The 21429-nt window shown below is 34.3% G+C and overlaps 2 protein-coding genes and 1 long non-coding RNA gene across 4 annotated transcripts; all 3 read left to right on the top strand.

Annotated features, from left to right (window-relative positions):
• The first annotated feature begins 284 nt into the window (after nt 1-284).
• LOC110864842 (serine/threonine-protein phosphatase 5) lies at nt 285-7083 on the top strand. Of its 2 annotated transcripts, XM_022114003.2 has the most exons (13): nt 290-543; nt 634-803; nt 878-949; nt 3305-3455; nt 3769-3987; nt 4244-4352; nt 5274-5391; nt 5491-5638; nt 5730-5978; nt 6074-6199; nt 6358-6458; nt 6526-6600; nt 6719-7083. In XM_022114003.2, exons 1-13 carry the CDS (start codon nt 465-467, stop codon nt 6776-6778), a joined length of 1677 nt encoding a protein of 558 aa, XP_021969695.1. In that variant the 5' UTR covers nt 290-464; the 3' UTR covers nt 6779-7083. The 2 variants fall into 2 exon arrangements, with proteins under 2 accessions (XP_021969696.1, XP_021969695.1); XM_022114004.2 differs by lacking the exon at nt 3769-3987 and having other exon boundaries at nt 285-543.
• A 1389-nt stretch (nt 7084-8472) lies between these two features.
• On the top strand, nt 8473-10017 carry LOC110864844 (receptor like protein 29). The gene has a single exon (XM_022114006.2). The coding sequence runs from the start codon at nt 8565-8567 to the stop codon at nt 9963-9965; it is 1401 nt and encodes a 466-aa protein (XP_021969698.1). The 5' UTR covers nt 8473-8564; the 3' UTR covers nt 9966-10017.
• An 8481-nt stretch (nt 10018-18498) lies between these two features.
• LOC110863789 lies at nt 18499-19070 on the top strand. The gene is made up of 2 exons (XR_002549367.2): nt 18499-18711; nt 18792-19070. It is a non-coding gene; the product is annotated as an uncharacterized LOC110863789 (long non-coding RNA).
• Nucleotides 19071-21429: the final 2359 nt, after the last annotated feature.

Raw genomic sequence — 21429 nt, 5'->3', positions numbered from 1 at the left:
TTATGGAATAAGGTGAAGGGGAACCATCTGTTTTACGGGGCCAGAAAGGAAGGTGATGAGGTAGAAAAATTCTTTTTAGACCCGAACGAAAAATAATCATCATCATTATACTTAGTAAATCCCACCAATAGCAAAGTTAAGGTAGGGTTTGAGAAGGATCTACCCCGTACGAATAGAGAGAGTGCTTATAGTAAAACCCCCAACTTGATTGTAGTTTTGTATCAAGTCTTGAACCTAAAACAAATAACAGTCAATTCAAACGGGGTGCATCTAAAGAGTAAAGAAACGCAAGTAATGTAATACCATAAGGGAGGTAAAAAAAAAAAAGAAAACATTTTCAGAAATAGAGTCGCCGGAACCATCTAGGGCAAAACTCTGCAACAACAATCATCAATCTCCGTAGCTACAATCCACACGAAGGTGTTGACCGTGAGAAACCAAACTTTTTATCAGTCCTATTTATTATGCCCACTATGGCTGCTGAAAAATCAGACGTTTTATTGGCCGAACAAATCAAACAACAAGCTAATGAAGCTTTTAAAGGTAACCCATAAGTTCAATTGATCCATTTTATTTTACTGTATTATATATTTATATGATGTTACATGTGTGCTCGGTGTTGGGTTTTGTCAGCTAATAAGTTTTCACAAGCGATTGATTTGTATACAAAGGCGATTGAATTAAATGGTCAAAATGCTGTGTATTGGGCGAATCGGGCTTTTTCTCATGCTAAATTGGAGGAATATGGTAGTGCTATTCAGGATGCTTCTAGGGCTATTGAGATTGACCCTAAGTATTCAAAGGTTTGTTTATGTTTCTTGATTTTGAGTAGAAAGTTTATGAGTTGTAAAAGCTTGAATCTTTTTGGTGGGTTTAGGGTTATTATCGGCGTGGTGCTGCGTATCTTTCAATGGGGAAGTTTAAAGATGCACTTAAGGATTTTCAACAGGTTTGTGTTACTGTTATCTCACACTTATTTGATTAAGATGGAGAATGTTGTAAATGGATATATAATGTGTGTGGTTAACACTTTTATAGAGGTGATGCACATAGTAATTAATAGCGCTCATAGCGAGCGCTGTAGCGAATAGCGTAACGTAGCACTCATGTGTCGCTATTTTATTTTGGCACCAAATTAGCGGGCAAATAGCGGGATTTTAGGCTTTTTTGTTTTTTTTTCTGCTTTAATATAACTAGTGTGATTTTATAGGTATAGAACAGCAGGATTTTAGTTTTTTTGTTAAGCATACATATAAAAAAACGTATATAAGTATATAACAGCCTATTTGGATATAATATACATATAAAATATTTCTAAAATTCTCTCCTAGTTTGTCGCTAAACGTAAAATAGCGCCCGCTATTTCATCGCTATCGCTATGAAGCGTATAGGTAGCTTGTTGCTATCGTCCGCTGTTCACTATCAATAACTATGGTGATGCATTAATTATTTGGTTTCCATGTGAAGCTGAGAAGTTCTTAACTGCTTGATTTTTGAACGCACCGCGTTTAGTCCTACTTGTGTTGTTTGGATCGTGTATTCTTGACCAGTTAATGTATGCCCGCTACTTCAGTCTTTTTGTTCGATAAGATAACTTAGGTTTTGTTTTGTGTTTTTTAGGAGATTTAATCCTCATAATTGATTAATGGATGTTGTAATTATAGTGTTTATTTATAATTTTTTTCTTATTTTGAGTAGGGTTTGATTATGAACTAGTATTAAGCACCCCGCGTTGTGGCGGGGGCGAACACCAATGTCACACTACTGTCAGCGACCACCAACACTGAAGTTGTGTTGTGGTGTGTATTAATGCGAAGAAACTAAACCGAAACGTAAAACATATAAAAGAATAACTAAGTCGATCTAGGACCCGCGCGTTTCAATGAACCTGTCAAACAGGAAAAATAGACGACGTAAAAACGTTTAACCACACGCACGTTGCGTCGTGTTAACTCACAAAGTTTAGAACAGAACGTAAAACGAAAATTTTGCGAAAAATGAAAAGTATAGAGGACCAAAGTTGAAAGTAAAAAAGTTGTTAGGTTAAATTGCAAAAGATGAAAAGTTTTGGGGTTAAAAGTAAAGAAAATCAAATACTTTTGGGTTAAAAGTAAAGAATCAAATAGTTTTGGGTTAAAAGTAAAAAATTCAATTTTTTTTTGGAAAACCCCCAAAGCATAAGTTACAATAATGTATATTAGGAAACATAGTCTTTTAATTTGAAGTCTGGATTTAGGAGATAACATATAGATAAGATAAAGGGTTTATTTTTTAATTTTAGAATCTTATTAGGATTATGATTCTGATTGTTATTTAAGTACGATTGTTTCTTTTAATAGTTGTTTTCATTCTTTTTATCAATAAACTCCAGAACGCCTTTGCCCTTTGCTATTTGATCTGTTCATAAACCTGTGAATGGATTGCTACTACGCCCTACTCCATAGCAAGAGTCGATATCCTTTATCAAATTATGAGCCAATGAGAGGTTCTTACATACAAACTTCAACAAGCAAACATGTAAGAGAGTGGCATAACTAAACGATTTAACGTCTATAACCTTGTCGTTTGGATGATTAGTTTGAAAATATGGTATTGTTGTCGTCAAAAGCCAATCGACCAAACTCACGGCTATCGTTGTGTGTATATAACGGAACTGTATATAACTTTCATAAATAAAGAAGAAATATACAAGCTTTCACTACCAGTTGGAAATTATTTGGTATACCGTATATCGCTTCTGGTTGTTATTAGGATAACATGATCTATAAGAGATGATTTCAAATTTTTTTTTATAATTTAATTATTTTCTACTTCCTTAGGGTTTAGAAAGAAGAGGTTTTTTTTTTTTTTGCAGTGGTGTGTGTTTGTGTTTTGTTATTACTATATAGCGGGCGGTTTGATCACATTCTGACCCACTATAAAATAGTGGGTTGGGGACGATTTACAGTGGCGAAGCTTTAATTTTTCGGCCGGGGGGGCGAAAACGTATATACCCAAAAATTCTTTAGAACCGGGGGGGCGAAAACGTATATACCCACAAATTTCTATACGAAAACTACATATATAACACTACTGAGCGAAAAATTCGGGGGGGGGGGGGGGGGGGGGGGCGCCCCTCCCCGCCCCTCTTATCCTTCGCCCCTGACGATTTAGATCCCCGTTACTTTTTTCTGTTGAATCTTGATGGTGCTTCTGTGTTACAATTGTATGCAAGTTTTATGTACTCATATAATATGTGCTTAAATTATCCTCAGTTGACAGCTAATGTACATTGCTCTTGTTGTACGCCTATATACGACACTAGGTAAAGAGAATATCTCCTAATGATCCAGATGCTTCAAAGAAACTAAAAGAATGTGAAAAGGCTGTTACGAAGCTCAAGTTTGCAGAAGCAATTTCTGTACCTACTTCCGAACAACGCTCAGTAGCCGAGTCTATCGACTTTCGAACCATAGGTATCATTTTCTTTAATTATTCCTTATTTATATTTTCAACTGGTTTACAGTTTTATCTGTTTTTAGTTTTTACCAGGCGCTTCATCTTTTTAAGTTACATTATTCTCTACAAATGAATATCGTCTTTTCTACTGTTTAGTTGTCGTGGCCCTTAGCATATTAGTTAAATAATTAATCACGCATAACTTCAAGTGTAATACTAGGAAATCTGCAAGATCACATGACAAATGAAATCTATGATAATGTACAGTCGTTGTGTCAAATGTTAATGCTTATGCATTTTAATTGTCCTCTCCCTATCTTATCATTTTAGGGGCGGAAACCGGCTCATCAAATCATTCCCTTCAGGTTACTGCCGCAGCGGTGGCGGTGGCAGTAGCATTACTGGCTATATTGATGCTGGTGGTGCGGCCCATTGTAGCCACTATGGTGGCATCTGCGGCACTGGCAGCATTCTTGGTGGTCAACAAGACTGGTTGGTGGGCTGGCTACACTGACGGTTTCCTAACCAAGAGTCAAATATTGAACATAGGTTTGAACTTAGTAAAGATCATAAGAAATCATACAGTTAATTAAATTATAAAAAAAAGTTCTTAGTTCATGAGTAAGTAATTTATTTGATGTATGAATTGTGATAATTTTATGTGTAGATGTGTGACTTTCCTATGTGTATTTTGGTGCTTTGACTATGCTTGCATTTTAAAAATGATATGCTATAAATGTTTCTATAATGCGGCCTTTTAATGTTTTTTTTTTTTTTTTTTTTTTTTTTTTTTTTGTAAATGTAGATGTGGAGCCACAGTATGCTGGTGCACGAATAGAGGGTGACGTAATAACTTTGGACTTTGTGAAGCAAATGATGGATGACTTCAAAAATCAGAAATCGTTACATAAACGGTAGGTGTAGACTGGAATTTTTTTTTAAAAATCAGAAATCGTTACATAAACAGTACGTGTAGACTGGAATTTTTTTTTAATGTTTTACCTTTTTGTTATTGTTATACAAGTAAAATGCCATTTTCGTCCCTGAGGTTTGGCCAGTTTTGCGACTTTCGTCCAAAGGTTTGTTTTTCCGCATCTAAATCCAAAAGGTTTGAAATCTTTGCCATTTTCATGCGGCTCGTTAACTCCATCCATTTTCTCCGTTAAGTTAGGGGTATTTCTTTTTTTTTTGGTTCACTTAAAGGGCAATTCGGTCTTTTTTTAGGGGTATTCGGTTTTTTACATAAAGTGGCAAGATTTCAAATCTTTTGGATCTAGATGCGGAAAAACAAACCTTTGGACGGAAGTCGCAAAACTGGCCAAACCTTAGGGACAAAAATGACATCTTACTCTTGTTATTGTTATTATTATTGTTATTGTTATTGTTATTGTTGTTGTTATCCAGATTACAAAGTTTTTAGGAAAAATTACAAGTTTTGTCCTTTATCTTTATATCACTTTTCAAGCGGTGTCCTTTTTAACGAATGTTGACAGGCGGTGTCCTTTACTAGGTATTTTGTTGCAAGTTTAGTCATTTACACCCAACCCAGTTAAAAAACCCTGTTAATTGTTGACAGGCGGTGTCCTTTACTAGATATTTTGTTGCAAGTTTGGTCCTTTACCCAGGTATTTGTTGCAAGTTTAGTCCTTTACACCCAACAATTAACAGGGTTTTTTAACTGGGTTGGGTGTAAAGGACTAAACTTGCAACAAAATACCTAGTAAAGGACACCGCCTGTCAACATTCGTTAAAAAGGACACCGCCTGAAAAATGGTATAAAGATAACGGACAAAACTTGTAATTTTTCCAAGTTTTTAATATTATTTGTATTGTAGATATGCCTTCCAGATTGTTCTACAGACACGAGAAATCTTAATGGCATTGCCATCTCTGGTCGACATAAACGTTCCAGACGGAAAGCACTTCACCGTTTGTGGTGACGTGCACGGTCAGGTAATTCAAAGCACGAAACTTATATCAACCTTTTTGAGTCATTTGCTTAATTGTTTCTTCTTTTTACCAATTGTCTTAATCGACCTTCGGGGGATGCAGTTCTTTGATCTTTTAAATATCTTCGAGCTCAACGGCCTCCCCTCTGATGAAAATCCTTATTTATTTAACGGTGACTTTGTTGACCGGGGATCCTTTTCGGTGGAGGTTATTCTCACATTGTTTGCGTTCAAGTGTATGTCTCCGTCAGGTAAAGACTCACACATACCGTGTCGTTAGCTCTTTTTACATTTTTGCCCTTTCAAGTAATTACTTCTATTTTTATTTTTGACTTTTTTCAGCTATACATCTTTCTCGTGGAAATCACGAGAGCAAAAGCATGAACAAGATTTATGGGTTCGAGGGTGAGGTCAGATCTAAGTTGAGTGATAAATTTGTGGAGCTATTTGCGGAAGTTTTCTGTTATTTACCTCTAGCCCATGTTATAAACGAGAAGATATTTGTTGTTCACGGTGGACTTTTTAGCACTGATGGAGTAAAGCTCTCTGACATCAGAGCGATCGATCGGTTTTGTGAGCCTCCAGAAGAAGGTATGTTATAAATTGAGTTTCTTGATAGTAAATTTATTGCTTATTTTAATCGTGTGTTTTAACGAAGAATATTTTATTATTATGTTCTGTTTTAGGTTTGATGTGTGAGATACTATGGAGTGATCCACAACCTAATCCCGGTAGAGGACCAAGCAAGCGCGGTGTAGGTCTTTCGTTCGGTGGAGATGTAACAAAAAGGTTTTTGAAGGATAATAATCTAGGTAATCTTATATATTGATTATTTTCTTCATCCCATAAATTTTAGCTGCATAAATTATAATTGCAAGATGTATACTTTTACCTTTAAATTCTCTCAAACGGATGTGTTGAATAATCGAACGGATTTATTCTTATTGATTTTATTACGTTTGTTTTTCAGATTTAGTTGTGCGATCTCATGAGGTCAAAGATGAAGGTTACGAAATCGAGCATGATGGTAAACTCATCACTGTTTTTTCCGCTCCAAACTACTGTGACCAGGTAATCTAATCTCTTATAATCTTAATTTTCTATACGCGGTTTTATGAACGCTTTATGCGTGTTGCAGATGGGAAACAAAGGTGCTTTTATCCGATTTGAAGCACCAAGTATGGAGCCTAAGATTGTTACATTTTCCGCTGTGGTTAGTTCTTTCTGCCCTATTATGCGATTTTTTACGCATATTCTCTCTTTATCTTTGACCATGGGTCAGTTTTTCGTGCACTGCTTTTTTAAATATTATATTTCTGTGAAACATTCAGCCACACCCTGATGTGAAGCCAATGGCATTCGCCAGCAATTTCCTGCGCATGTTCAATTAGTGTTTGCTGAAAATGGTGAAGCCGGGTTGGTTTCTTTAGTCTACACAACTGCACATACTGCATGAAACTCCTGATACATGTCTGTAACGTTACATTCTTGCTAAAGTTCGTTTGTTTCCGATAGTTTATGTAACCGGCAAGCAAAAAACAGGGTGGTCTAATCGAGGCCCGCCTGTATAATGTATCACCCGTTTAGTTTAACTATGTATCTACCATTTTCATAGAAAATCTGTTTTGCATCCTTTATTATTGAAACTCGAGACAAATTGAATTGTGAAGGACAATAAATATTTCATTCTTCTTAAGCTCAAGAATTATAGGTGTGGTTGAAACGTGTCGGGTTCATAGGTGATGTAAATGAGTCAAGCCGAGCCTGGTGCTGGGGTGTTTCTAGCTTTTTGTGTAAAGGCTAGAGTTTGTCTCGGTAATTTTTCAAGTTTGAGCTTGATTTGGGTTCTATTTTAGTTATATTCATAGATAATTGTTTACGTATATATTTTTAATTTAAATTATATATAGGATTTTATCTATAATTTTGTTTTGTATATGATTATTTAGTTTATGTATATATAAATATTGAGTTTGTTGCAAGCCTAGTTAAGTTTGGTATATAAAAGTATGGGCTTATTTAACCTTGATTCAATTCCAGTTTTATTGAACTGAATTTTTGGCTCGAGTTGATTGAATAGAGATTCGGGTTATTCAAGTTAATTAAATCAAGTTATTTAAACTTTCCATCTTCAAAACCTCTGTTAGGTATCATAATACAAATTTACGAAACTAATAAAACATCCCACGACCAAAATCAAATTCACAATAAGCAAAATTTTTAAATATAGTACCAATGCCAACATTAAGAACCCATGTTTTGTGAGTTATATATGAAATAATGAAAAAGATGGTTGAATTATTAAAGAATCTCAACATTAAGAACCCATGTTTTTTTAAATAAAAATATAATTTGAATATTCGACCAAAAACTCAAATTTGAATTTCATCCATAATCTGTATTTGAGCGGTTATTAAGCTAGTACGGAATTAAAATTCGATCTTCAAGTTTTTCAATCCGATTAAAATACTGAACAAACGTCTCAAGTAGCTCACGGTTGATTACAACATCATTTACACCCATAGCGCTAAACAGGTAAGGTTGAAAATAAACTGTATATGAAATGACTTGACTTGGTTAATTTTATTGTTTGATATTTTACCATTTGGACAACTCAAGTTTTTTAATAGTTACACATTGAATTTGTTATATTTAATCCCTTTAGTTTTCATCTTTTGTCACAAATATTTTCATTTTTAACCTTAAGTTTCCCCTTTCAACTTTATTCCCCTATACTTTTATAAATTTGTTGTTTAACTTTCAGTCTAAAATTTGTGAGTTAACACACTGTAACGCATGTGTGGTTTAACGTTTTTACGTCTATTTTCTGTATGGTTTAACAGCCAGCGTAGTTATTCTTCTCTATGTTTTACTTTCAGTCTAATTTTTGCAAGTTAATACGCTGCAAGCATGCGTGGTTCAATATTTTTGTGTTTACTTTCTGTCCGGTTTAATAGTCCCTCCACAAAATGCGGGTCCTAAATACTAGTTTATAACAAAATTATATTATTTCTTTGTACAAAAACATCCAATCCTTGTACACAACCATTCACGAGAAACCCTTCTTTGACGGGATGTTCCACGCAAGCACCAAACTCCAACTTCTTGTAATTGGATTCTATAACTTTCACTTCTAAAACCACACTCATTCCAAAAAAACACACTCTCTTCCCCATAATGCTTTTACATTTTCTCCCTCTCTTTCTCCTACTAACATGCACTGCCCCCCACCATATCTCCACCACCAACCACCACCAATCACCACCACCACCACCACCACCACTCACCATGGACCCAACTGAGCTACAAACCCTTTACACCATCATGGAAACCCTCTCTTCTGACCACCAATGGAGGATCACCTACCCAAACCCATGTACACCTTCCACTTCTTGGGTTGGAATTGAATGCAAACCAAGTGTTAGAACCACAAACCCTAACATTCTTCATGTCACAAGGCTTGACTTTGGCACCCCACCAAACCCTAATTGCAAGAACACTGCTACATTCCCTCCAGAGATCTTTCAACTTCCTTACCTTCAATCTGTCTTCTTCTTTAGATGTTTTACCAAAACTAAAACAACTATTTCCACGTCGAAAACATCGAAAACCAGCTTTAGATCCTCTTCTTTGCAACAACTAAGTTTTAGATCAAACCCTACTCTTGTTGGCTCAATACCTTCTCAACTCTTCTCTCATGTGTCTTCACTTCAGATTCTTACGTTAACTCAAAGCAAGATCTCCGGCAGTATCCCACCGGAGATCTCGGAGTTAACCTCACTTGTTCATCTTGACTTAAGCTATAATAAGCTTACCGGAGCCATACCTGTCCAACTGTGGAGCCTCAAGAACCTAGTGGGACTTGATCTGAGCTATAACTCGCTCACGGGTCAAGTCCCGGACACAATTGGGCAACTGGGTATGCTTCAAAAGCTAGACTTGAGCTCGAACATGCTCACCGGAAGTGTTCCAACCGGCATTGGGGAATTGAGTTCGTTAATGTTCTTGGCTCTTAGTAACAATGGGTTTCATGGGAAACTGCCGGTTGAGTTGGAAAACTTGAAGGGGTTAGAGTATTTGATCATGGAAAATAATCCAATGTCTATTGAGCTACCGATGTTGTTCGGTCGGTTTCCAAAGCTGCAAGAGCTCAGGCTGGCTAACTCCGACTACTCGGGTGAAATTCCGGATAGTTTTTCTTACCTTTGGAACTTAACTACATTATCTTTGCAAAACAACCGATTAACCGGAAACATCCCGGTGGGTATTGCAAATCTTTCGCATATTTATCATTTGAATTTGAGCAAGAACTTGTTGAGTGGAGAGGTGCCATTTGGTTCGAGTTTCTTGAAGAGACTGGGGAAGAATTTGGATTTAAGTGAGAATAATGAGCTTTGTTTGGATCCAATGCAAGGGAATGCTTGTGCAAGGCTTGGAGTTGTGGTGTGTAATAGAAGCAACGCACGTGTGGATAGGGTGAAACCATTGAAGACATCTGAAGGTCGAGTAGTTAGGATCAGTAGGCCAGCTTTATTCATTGTGTTTTTTGTTTTAGGTGTGTTGGAATTTAAACGTTGATATTTCTTTTTATCAATCAATCCATCATTTATTTATATACAATTTTTGTTTTTATTTTTTTAAATAGGACACATACCTAATGTATCGCATTAGGTGTTTATCTTTACCAAAATAGTGCGTGTTCAAGATTCACAAAGGCCCAAACTATCTACAATTCAAGATTCACAAAGGCTCAAACTATCTACAGTTCAAGATTCACAAAGGCCCAAACTATCTACACACTTGGTGTGTAGATAGCACCTCAAAAAGTTGTTTTTTGTCCTTATGTGCATACCCTGCAGTGTCGAACTGTGGCCAAAACGCGGCGTTTTGGTCCGGTTAACCAGACAAAGACTGACGGGTCTGTTGACCGGACCAAAACGCCGCGTTTTGGTCCTGTCAACCAGACCGGGTGTCAGTCTTTTGTCTGGTTGACAGGACCAAAACGCGGCCAAAGCTCGGCGTTTTGGTCCGGTCAACAGACCCGTCAGTCTTTGTTTGGTTAATCGGACCAAAACGCCGCGTTTTGGCCACAGTTCGACACTACAGGGTGTGCATATAAGGACAAAAAACAACTTTTTGAGGTGCTATCTACACACCAAGTGTGTAGATAGTTTGGGCCTTTGTGAATCTTGAACACGCACTATTTTGGTAAAGATAAACACCTAATGCGATGTTAGACAAAAACCCATATGCTGAAACTTTTATGTTGTATTTGGGTTTTTTATACATGGAATTAAACCTTACATAAAGTTTAATAAAATGAGAAGATAACTAGAATTATAGCTATCTCAACATAAATTATATTTATGTTTTCTCTACTATTATTATACTAAAAATGATACGCGAATAAAGGTAAATACACAAACAAACACACCTATAGGTTACTATAGATAACGACATAAGCTAAAAAAACCAATATAGTCGAACAAAAGACCCGAATGGTAAACTCAGATGCGAACACACCCGCCTAGGAGACAGTGGAATGAGCATGAATGCTCGTTTTATTGACACATTTGTAATGTATTCTAGCAGAAGTGTATTTGAGAATTCACGTACTCTGTTCGAGCTCGAAAAAATGTGTCCTTCCGTAATGTTTTATTATTATTTAAAAAAAATCAAATTAGTATTGGGCTCAATAAACAAATGCCAAGTTGGCTAAATTCTAAACCATAAAAAAATATTTGTAAATGAGACATATATTTATGTGTTTACTATTTTACAAAAAATAATATATATCGGATTTTTTTTAAATCGCGTGCCCCTCGAAATCACGGGCCTTGGGCGGAGGTCCTTCCCGCAAACCATCATAGCCGCCACTCTATTCTAGTTATGGTCTCAACCATCTAAGGCTGGAGGATGCTTATGATGAGGAGTGCTTCTGAAAATAATGCACTGTGTGGTTCATGGCACATGGATGATAGAATGATCTATTGCCTACTTTGTTTTCTTCAACACGTTCTTAGGTGGTCTTGTGATAACAACTAGTGATGAGTGATAGCAAACCGCCACAAGTGCGCTATCACTCGTCGATGAGAGGTAACATGTGATGTACATCGCGAGTGGATATGAGTGTGTGATGGTGGATTTGACTTTGGTGTCATGATGTGATTGGAGAAGGTGTGTGGGTTTGTCTTTGATGTTGAGGTGTTAAGTTATGATTGAGTGATGAGTGATCGATGACCACTTCTCGTGTCATAGAGTAAATTGTGATGAAATGTAATGGAGCGAGGAGTCAATTGGTGATTAGGTGTGATGTATGATGAATTGTGATAGGTGATGACCACCCCTTATGATTCTTTCACTTGTCCCTTTCCATGGTCCATGTACACGAAAGGCAGAAGGTGCTTAGTTTGTAACTTTTTATTAGACCACCCGTAGTGGGGTGTTATTTTTTAAAAAAATTGAAAAAAAGGCCCCAAAACACCCCCACCCCCATTACAGCCGGCGTTATCCGGCGTTATATTTGAAAAAAAAAAGCATGGTGGCGTTTTTATTAAAACGCTGAAGTGGTTGCATGTGACCAATGGGTGACCAATGGGAGTGATACAAGTAAGTTTGACTAACATATGACTTTGACAGTTTAGTTTATTTATTTTTTTTTTAAAAAATCCTTTTCTCTATACCACTTTTGCCATAATGCCCCACTACACCACTTTTGTCATAATACCCGATGCTGACTGAGATGCCACGTATTGGATAATACCTCATGATAGGAACATTATTTTTCTTAACCACTACACATGGTCTTATATATTCTCAACAAAATTCACCGGAAAAGTCCCATTCCTGAAAAATAAAATTAGAATTGTTTCCAATATTGGTTTCTAGCTGAAACCTCTTAAAAGACCATATAAACAACATATGTTTTGATCTTGTTGGCTAGCAAGGTATCATTGACGCAGTCTAGTGAGTTTTTACAAGTAACAAGCTCCACATGTTTTTTTTTAAGTTTAGATAGGTATTAGTATTTCATTTTATTATATCACACTTATTTTTAGAGTTTCTCTACAATAATTTTTTTAAATAACATTTTAAAATTGTTTTAATGATCGACAAAACCGGCCCATTTATATTTTTTTAATGAATTACCATATTAAATACCTTTCTACTAGAGATTCTATGTAATATAAGCAAAAAAATGATTTCTAATATATATATATATATATATATATATATATATATATAGAGAGAGAGAGAGAGAGGAAGGTTAACGCACATTACGGCTTAATGTACATCACGTACGACAGGTAATTACGCACGTTCATTTTAAAGTCATGCACGTTATAACTCATAAATTCAAAATCACGCATGTTGAAACACAATAATCACGTATATTGAAAACGTTAATCATGCATGTTATAGAACAAATTACGCACGTTGTTGTACGTGAAGTACGTTAACCCGTAATGTACGATATATATATATATATATATATATATATATATATATATATATATAGGTAGAGGATCCTATAAAAAGCCTAAAGTGTGAGAAAGGTAAGAAAGAATCTCAACCATTAGATCTTTTGATCTAATGGTTGAGATCAATAGGGACCAAAATGTAAAAGATTTTTCTTAATTGGGACTGAATTGAAAATTATAGGGGTAATAAAGTCTTTATATCCATTCAAAATAGGAAACTGTAAATCAAAATTCCTATAATTCCGATCTCTCTCTCCAATTGATCGTACAGTTTCTCTCTCTTTCTACAATTTCAAAACCCTAATGCCGCTAAACCTCCATATCGATCGAACAGCGGCGACGACTAGCGGCAGCGGCGACGGCGAGCGGCAGCGACAGCGGCGACGGCGAGCGGGCAGCGGGCAGCGGCAGTGGTTGTGCGGATCGGCAACGGTGGTGCAGCAGTGGTGGTGCCGGAAGTGGAGAAGATGATACAGAGGTGTTATTTTTTTCTTTACTGAATGGTGTTATATCTTGTACTGAATGGTATTATTTTTGTACTGAATGGTGTTTTTTTTATTTACTGCTGAATGGTGTTATTTTAGTGCTGAATGGTGTTATTTTTGTACTGAATGGTGTTGTTTTTATACTGAATGGTTTTTTTTATCTACTGCTGAATGGTGTTATTTTTGTGCTGAATGGTGTTATTTTTGTGCTGAATGGTGTTATTTTTATACTGAATGGTGTTATTTTTGTACTGAATGATGTTTTTTTTATTTACTGCTGAATGGTGTTATTTTTGTGCTGAATGGTGTTATTTTTGTACTGAATTGCGTTATATTCTTGTACTGAATGGTGTTTTTTTTATTTACTGCTGAATGGTGTTATTTTTGTGCTGAATGGTGTTATTTTTGTGCTGAATGGTGTTATATTTTCTGAATTGTGTTATATTTGAAACATCATGTATGAACATGCTCTGAATGGTGTTATATTTATGGACGGTTATAAGTCCTAAAATCCAGGTTTTTCTCTCTCCAAATCCTTAAATCAAGAATTACCATATTTGAATTTGTTAATGCATTTACAATCCTACCCTTTTCAATTAATTTTAATCTAATGGTTGAGATTCTTTCTTACCTTTCTCACACTTTTAGTCTTTTTTACAATAACTCCACCCTATATATATATATATATATATATATATATATATATATTTAAATTAAGTATATTTTAATAGTTGGTGACTTGGTGTGCCATTTCCTACATGTATGATTAGTTTTTAATAAGTCTTTAAGAGTATCTCAATGTTGATGCATAGGCTTACATGAATATATCTATCAAAGGGATCAGTGGTGTCTCTGAGAATTCACGTACTCTGTTTGAGCTTGAAAAATGTGTCCATATGCTTTAACGATAAATAATACAATTACGAAAATGATAAAAATTATAGTATTTGATAAACAATGCAATTATGATAATGACAAAATCACAGTATTCTAATGAGTTAAGTACCATAATAACTAATAAGTTAATAACTAACCAATCATAGTATTCATACATACCACTCGTTTCCTATTTTGTCGTTTTGCCATCTGGATGCTTGTTTAGGAGCCATTAACGCCTAACAAGAATAATCAATATTCCATACTCAACAACAATCAATAATCTTAATCTTATACTCAACAGTCACAATTAAAGCTTAACAATAATTAACGGACTAATAGTTTAACACAGTTACACAATAAGTCAATAACATTAAACGAACGGACCTCTTGAGTTCTGAATCTTCTGATGTTATGTTCGGAAATCGGAATTTCGAAATCAGTGTGTGATGTCTTGTTCGCAGCAGCCCAGCAGTTTCTGATGTTGTTCTTGTTCGCAGCAGGCCAGCAGCGTCTGAATCGCCTAGACAAGGCCAGCGAAGTTCTAATGAATGATAAATTTTGATGATGTTCTTCGTCTAATGAGTTTTTTGTTCATCCTTTCAGATTCTAGGTGACCAAGAAATTTTCGATAATCAACATCAATTGCTGTCGTTTTATTTTTATTAAAATCATATTAGTATTTGGCCCAATAAACCTAATGTGAAGTGGGATAAATTATAAACCATAGAATAATATTTGATAATGGGCCTATATTGGAATAGGTATGTACTTACAATTTTTTTAGGTAACATATATATATATAGGGAGGGGCTCATGCGAGAACCACCCTTATTGTGAGAACCTTGAGAACCAATGTGAACACAACCTAAAATAGCTAAAAAAACCTAAAAAAACCTAACCCCCCCCCCCACTACTACAAAAAAAAGGCATTTGCTATGAAATTTTGCTACGGAAAAAAATGGTGGCAAATTTTGCTACGAGTTAGCTACGGATTAGCTACGAACACAATTTGCTACGCATTAGCTACGGATTAGCTACGAACTTCCGTCGCAAATGAATTTCGTAGCAAAACTCATAGCAAATCCGTAGCAAAATTGACGAAATTAATATAAACCATATAATGTAGCAAAGCCGGTAGCAAAATCCGTAGCAAAACTATGAAAATAAGTATTTAGAAATAAACTAAAAAAAGTAAAATAAAATCTGTAGCAAAATCGATAGCAAAATTGTGAAAATAAATATAATAAAAAAACTTAGTAAAATTGGTAGCAAATTCCTTAGCTAAATCATAAAAATAAATATTTAAAAACTAACTAACAGAGGTTTAAAACAATGGTAGCAAAATCGGTAAGTAAATAGAGTACGTAGAGAAATTGGTAGCAAAATCTAGAAAAATTCTTAAAAACTAACGTAGCAAAATCTATAGCAAATCCATAGAAAAATTCATTGCAAAATAAGAAAAAAGAAAATATTCAAAAAATAATTTATTAATATCCATCGTAACATCCATAGCAAAATACGTTGCGAAAACAAAAAAAAATTAAAACTAATTAATAATAGTGGTAGCAAAATTCATAGCAAAACTAACAAAATAAATATTTAAAAAACAATAAAAAAGACGCGTAAAAAATCCATAAGCAAAAATGAACAAAAGAAATATTAAAAAATAATTAATAATATATACAACAGAAAAATCGAAAGCAAAAATATTAATTACTTAAAAATAGTTAAAAAAAAGTCAATTTTACACGGACTAATGTAAACATAAATACATTTAATATAGATATCTCATACAAATAATACGTACTAAATTAAGCATAGGGATGAGCAAATGGTGTTGGGTACCGGTACCGAATATATTTGGGACCGACTTTTGATGTTTTTGGTACCGGTTTGGTACGGTACCGGTACTCCACTCAAATACCAGTACCGTACGATGTATTTTCGGTACTGGTGCCCATTCTTGGGATTTTCAGTACCAGTTGACACCAAACTCATCCCTAGTTAAACATATTAGATCATTCTGGTAATTGATTTCTATAACGTTTTCATATTATTTGCACTCATTTTATAAATATACAAAAATCCATGGAGGGGAATAGTGCCAGGCAGCTGCCTAATACTTCCCCATTGACCCGAACAAATTATAATTTTACCCCAGTTAATATACAAAATCCATAGAGGGGAATAACCAGGCAGCTAGCTAGCTGCCTTGCACTTCCCCGTTGGTCCGAACAAATTACGATTTTACCCTAGCTTAGAATTACGATTTGCCCCCAGTTCAAAATTCCAGTCTTACCATCGTTGAAGATTTCGACAAATTACGATTTTATCCCGCTTTAAAATTATGTTTTTACCATCAGTTCAAAATTCTGTTTTTTCCGACTTAAAAATAAATTTACGCTTTTGCTCCCAGCTAAAAATTTCAATTTCGCCCTTGATTTAAAATTACGATTTTGCACTGTTTAAATTTATTGTTTAGCCAGTACTTTTTTTCCTCCCAGCCAAGTTACGATTTTGCCCTCAACTTAAATTTATATTTTCTCCATCGTTTTTGTTTGTTTTTCTGGTTAAAGTACAATTTTGTCCCCAGTATTAAAGTACAGTTATGTCATGTCATTGTTTTAGTTTTTTTTTTAACTAGTGTAGTGTTTTGTTTTAATTGGTTGACTCGATGTAATTTTTATCCGTGCCAGGTAGCTGCAAGACACACGCTCATTTATCCTAAAAAATTATAAGTTTTCCCCCAGTTTAAAATTTTAGTTTTCTATCTTTTTTTAGCAAAAATATGATAATGGTTGATTCGATGTAATTTTTTGAGATCGTGTTATGAATAGTATGTGTAAGTAACAAAAACACAAACGTACATACTATGAGAAAGAAAAAATCGCCTTAGTGCTCCGCAACGCAGACGGAGCAAACACTAGTTCATTACAAAATAGAAAAATAAATGTTTAAAAATTAAAACTTTTTATTATTAAATATTATAATCCGTAGCAAACACGATAGCAATATCAGAGAATCTATACTTAAAAAAACTGAATTAATAAAACATGTAGAAAAAAGTCCAGATATAGATATAAAATATCGGATATATATATATATATATATATATATATATATATATATATATATATATATATATATATATATATATATATATATATATATTTTTAAATTGGTAGCAAAATCCAGAATTAACTAGGCAATAGTAATAACTAAATTAGAGGTATAACTCATTAACACCAACACCAAGTAAAAACTAAAACTACTAAAACTTCCACGCCTGATTTCCCGCCCCCTAATGCGACCACACCCCTACATTTCCCCCAATATATCTATAAAAAAATATATCTATAAATTAGGCAAAAGATCAAATACAAATAATCTTAACATACTAAACATACAAATTGAAGTAAAACCCAAAAAGACAAGGTGACATTTTTGTAATTACCACCAACTATCAAAGTTACAACCAAAAATACCTAAAAAAACACAAAATTTTTTTTTATTTTTTATTAAAAAATCGCTACATTTCGTTAGCAAAAAAAAAAAAAAATTTTTTTTTTTGGCTGCTACTAAAAGTAGCGATTTTTAATAAAAAATGTTAAAAAAATAAAATAAAATAATTTGTGTGTTTTTTTTTTTATTTTTTTAGATTTTTTTAGGTTTTTTGGGGGGGTTTAGTTTTTAGCATTTTAGCTTGGGTGGGTGGGGGGGGGGGGGTTAGGTTTTTTTTAGGTTTTTGGGGGTGGGGGGTGGGTGGTGGTGGTGGTGGGGGGGGGTTAGGTTTTTTTTTAGGTTTTTTTTTTGGGGGGGGGGGGGTTTAGGTTTTTGGGGGGGGTGGGGGGGTAGGTTTTTTTTAGGTTTTTGGGGGGTGGGGTGGGGGGGGGGGTTTAGGTTTTTTTTGGGGGTGGGGGGAGTGGTTAGGTTTTTTTAGGTATATTTGTAGAGTAACTTTGATAGTTATTGATAATTACAAAAATGTCACCTTGTCTTTTTGAGTTTTCCTTCAATTTGTATGTTTAGTATGTTAAGATTATTTGTACAAGAACTTTACCCCTATAAATTAATGAAAATAATTTTATGAACTACTTAATGTTTCCCTCACAAGTCACAACCACCACAAATTTTTCCCACCGTACCAAAATTTTGATTTCACCAAAAGTTCCCTCTCATTTTAATTACCGCTAAAAGTATTCCTTAATTTACGGAAGTAACTGAATTCAAACCCTTATATTTTAATACTCCCTCCCAATTCCTTCATTTACTTATTTCTTCCACCTTGTAAAGAACGCCCCTCTACTCTTATAGCCCCCTCGTCTCTTGCTTATGGCCATCTTCAAAATTTTAATGCTTGATTCGATGTCATGTTCTCCTTGTTTGGAATGTACATCCCGGTTTGCCATCATTTGTTGACTTTTGAAAGGGGATTTCTCATTTTGAATTTATAAGAGAGTGGTAAAGCCATATGATAAGGTGAGATTATGTGCTAACTTTATTGAACACTATTAGTATTTATATATTGTTTAGGCTAAAGTCTACTTTTCAAATCTCAGGCTGCTAAATGTACCAAGTATGATACTGATATTTGAAGAAACAAGCAAAAACATTGAAGATTACTGTCTGCCAGTTATAATTGAAGGAGTTCAAAGGGGAGGGAAAACTAGATAGTCAAACATTCTAAAGTTATACTTGAAGGATGTGGGGAGACCATGTACTATATGCTGCAATCAACACAAGATAGATTTGATGAAATCCACGTTCCTTCTATATTTTTTTAAGTCACTTTATTTGTTTTTTGGTTAAATAATTTATTTTACTAGTTGTGATGTTAACCTTGGAGTTTCATTCTACTCACATATTCGTTTGATTACCTTATTTATCATTAATTTTCAATATGTGTTTGAATTTGAATACGGTTACACGAATTTAGAACAGTTGTTAAAAATGGGGGAAACAAAAAAGCTTTTTTCTTAAATTCTGCAAAATAATCCATTACAAAATCCTCATCTATTTTTCATAGCAAAATCCGTATCCAAAATTTATAGCAAAATTTGTAGCAAAGATCATATTTATAAATACCTCGCAAAAATGACGGTTACATATTGTTAGCAAAAATGATAGCTAAAAATCCGTAGCAAACATTTCCATAGCAAAAATCCGTAGGTAAAAAACCATAGCAAATATTTTTGTAGCCAAAAACTGTAGGTAAAAATCCATAGCAAATATTTTTGTAGCAAAAGGTTGTAGGTAAAAATCCGTAGCAAACATTTTTTTGTAGCAAAATCCGTAGCAAACATTTTCCGTAGCAACACATATAGCAAAAACAGCGACACTTTTTTCTGTAGCTAAAGTCGTCGCAAAAATACGAGCTCGTAGCAAAATCCGTAGCAAATAAATTAGCGACGGGACTTGTAGCTACGAACCAAATCCGTTGCAAACCCGTAGCAAAATGGGTATTTGCTACGAAGTTGCTACGGATTTGGACATAGCAAATACCTATTTTTGTAGTAGTGCCTAAAAAAAACCTAAACTCCCCCACCCCCAAAAAACCTAACCCTTCCCCCCCCCCTAAGCTAAAATGCTAAAAACTAAACCCCCAAAAAACCTAAAAAAATCTAAAAAAAATCTATTTTTTTTTTGAATTTTTTTATATTTTTCATGTTAAAATCGCTACTTTTAGAAGCGAAAAAAAAAAAGAAATTTTTTAAATTTTTTTTTTTTAAAAATTTTTTTTTTTGGCTTCGAAAAGTAGCATTTTTTTATAAAAAATATTAAAAAATTCAATTTTTTTTTGTGATTTTTAGCTATTTTTAGGCATTTTTTGTGTGTTCACATTGGTTCTCGCGGTTCTCACAATAAGAGGTGGTTCTCGCATGATCTTCTCCCTATATATATATATATATATAGGTAGAGGATTCTGTAAAAAGTGCTCAAAGTGTGAGAAGTGTATTATAACACTATATATAATACTATATAACACCATATAAACACCGTATAACAATATGTAACACCATATAATACCATATAACACTATGTAACACTATATAACATTATATAACAAATATAACACTATAGTTTGTCTGATAGCATGTCTATGATAGATGCATAGTGTTATATTTGTTATATAATGTTATATAGTGTTACATAGTGTTATATGGTATTATATGGTGTTACATATTGTTATACGGTGTTTATATGGTGTTATATAGTATTATATATAGTGTTATAATACACTTCTCACACTTTAAGCCCTTTTTACACTATCATTACCATATATATATATATATATATATATATATATATATATATATATATATATATATATATATATATATATATATATATATATATAGAGAGAGAGAGAGAGAGAGAGAGAGAGAGAGAGAAACGAGATCAGGAGAAAACGATCAAAAGTGTGCGAACGATGAGAACGCTTCCTGGCCCAACACGTGTCACGCCGCTTAGAAAAGGGCGGAGGGGCTTTTTGTCCTTTCATCTTCAGCTTTTCCTGTTCCAGTTTTTCCCAATGTTGTTTTAATTTTTGAGATTTTTGGCATTAACCAAATTCAATAATTAATGGTGTTTTAATGGTTCCATTGTATCAACATTTTTGCTTTTATGGCGTTATTCACATCGTATGCCAATGGAACCCAGGGGGCAGGAAATCTATTTGAATGGCGTTTTCCAAGGCGTTTAAACAAGTTGGCCTATTGATCTGTTATTTTTTATAAACATTTTGGTGTTTGTGGTATCTTGGCGTTTTACTATTGTTAAATTATATTTCAACCACGGGAAAAAAAATACAAGGGAAGGAAATAAATTAAAAATCCTAATCGGATCTCTTTTCCCAATCTTCAGTGTCATCAGTCTCTCTCTTCTTTAATAGTACAAGAACTGTCATCAAATATATGGCGTTTTATGTAAAACTTAACAAACCCATGGGTTTGATTTTTTTGTCTGCTCGTCTGTTGAACTGTCTTTTTGTGTGGATGTTTGGGGATATAGATCTATGGCGTGTGAGTGGGTTTTTCGCTTTTTCTCCATATGACTGGCATCAGTATCTTTTTCCTGAAATTTTGTCCATCTCATGCAGCAAAATCTTTTCTTAGGTACTTCCCTCTAATAACAATTCATTCAGTTTATTTGTTTGGCGTTTTACAGTGGGTGGCATTTAGTAGTATTTTGGCGTTT

Source organism: Helianthus annuus, chromosome 6 (assembly GCF_002127325.2).
Source record: "Helianthus annuus cultivar XRQ/B chromosome 6, HanXRQr2.0-SUNRISE, whole genome shotgun sequence".
NCBI classification, from domain to species: Eukaryota; Viridiplantae; Streptophyta; class Magnoliopsida; order Asterales; family Asteraceae; genus Helianthus; species Helianthus annuus.
The sequence above is the reverse complement of the archived record's forward strand: the minus strand, read 5'-3'. Positions and strand labels throughout refer to the sequence as shown.

Excerpts from the sequence above, each read along its gene's own strand:
- LOC110864842 (XM_022114003.2), top strand. The coding sequence starts at position 465 with ATGCCCACTATGGCTGCTGAAAAATCAGACGTTTTATTGGCCGAACAA. Across the intron at positions 3,456-3,768 it reads TATCGACTTTCGAACCATAG|GGGCGGAAACCGGCTCATCA; the intron begins GTATCATTTTCT and ends TTATCATTTTAG. Across the intron at positions 6,459-6,525 it reads CTCCAAACTACTGTGACCAG|ATGGGAAACAAAGGTGCTTT; the intron begins GTAATCTAATCT and ends TGCGTGTTGCAG.
- LOC110864844 (XM_022114006.2), top strand. The coding sequence starts at position 8,565 with ATGCTTTTACATTTTCTCCCTCTCTTTCTCCTACTAACATGCACTGCC.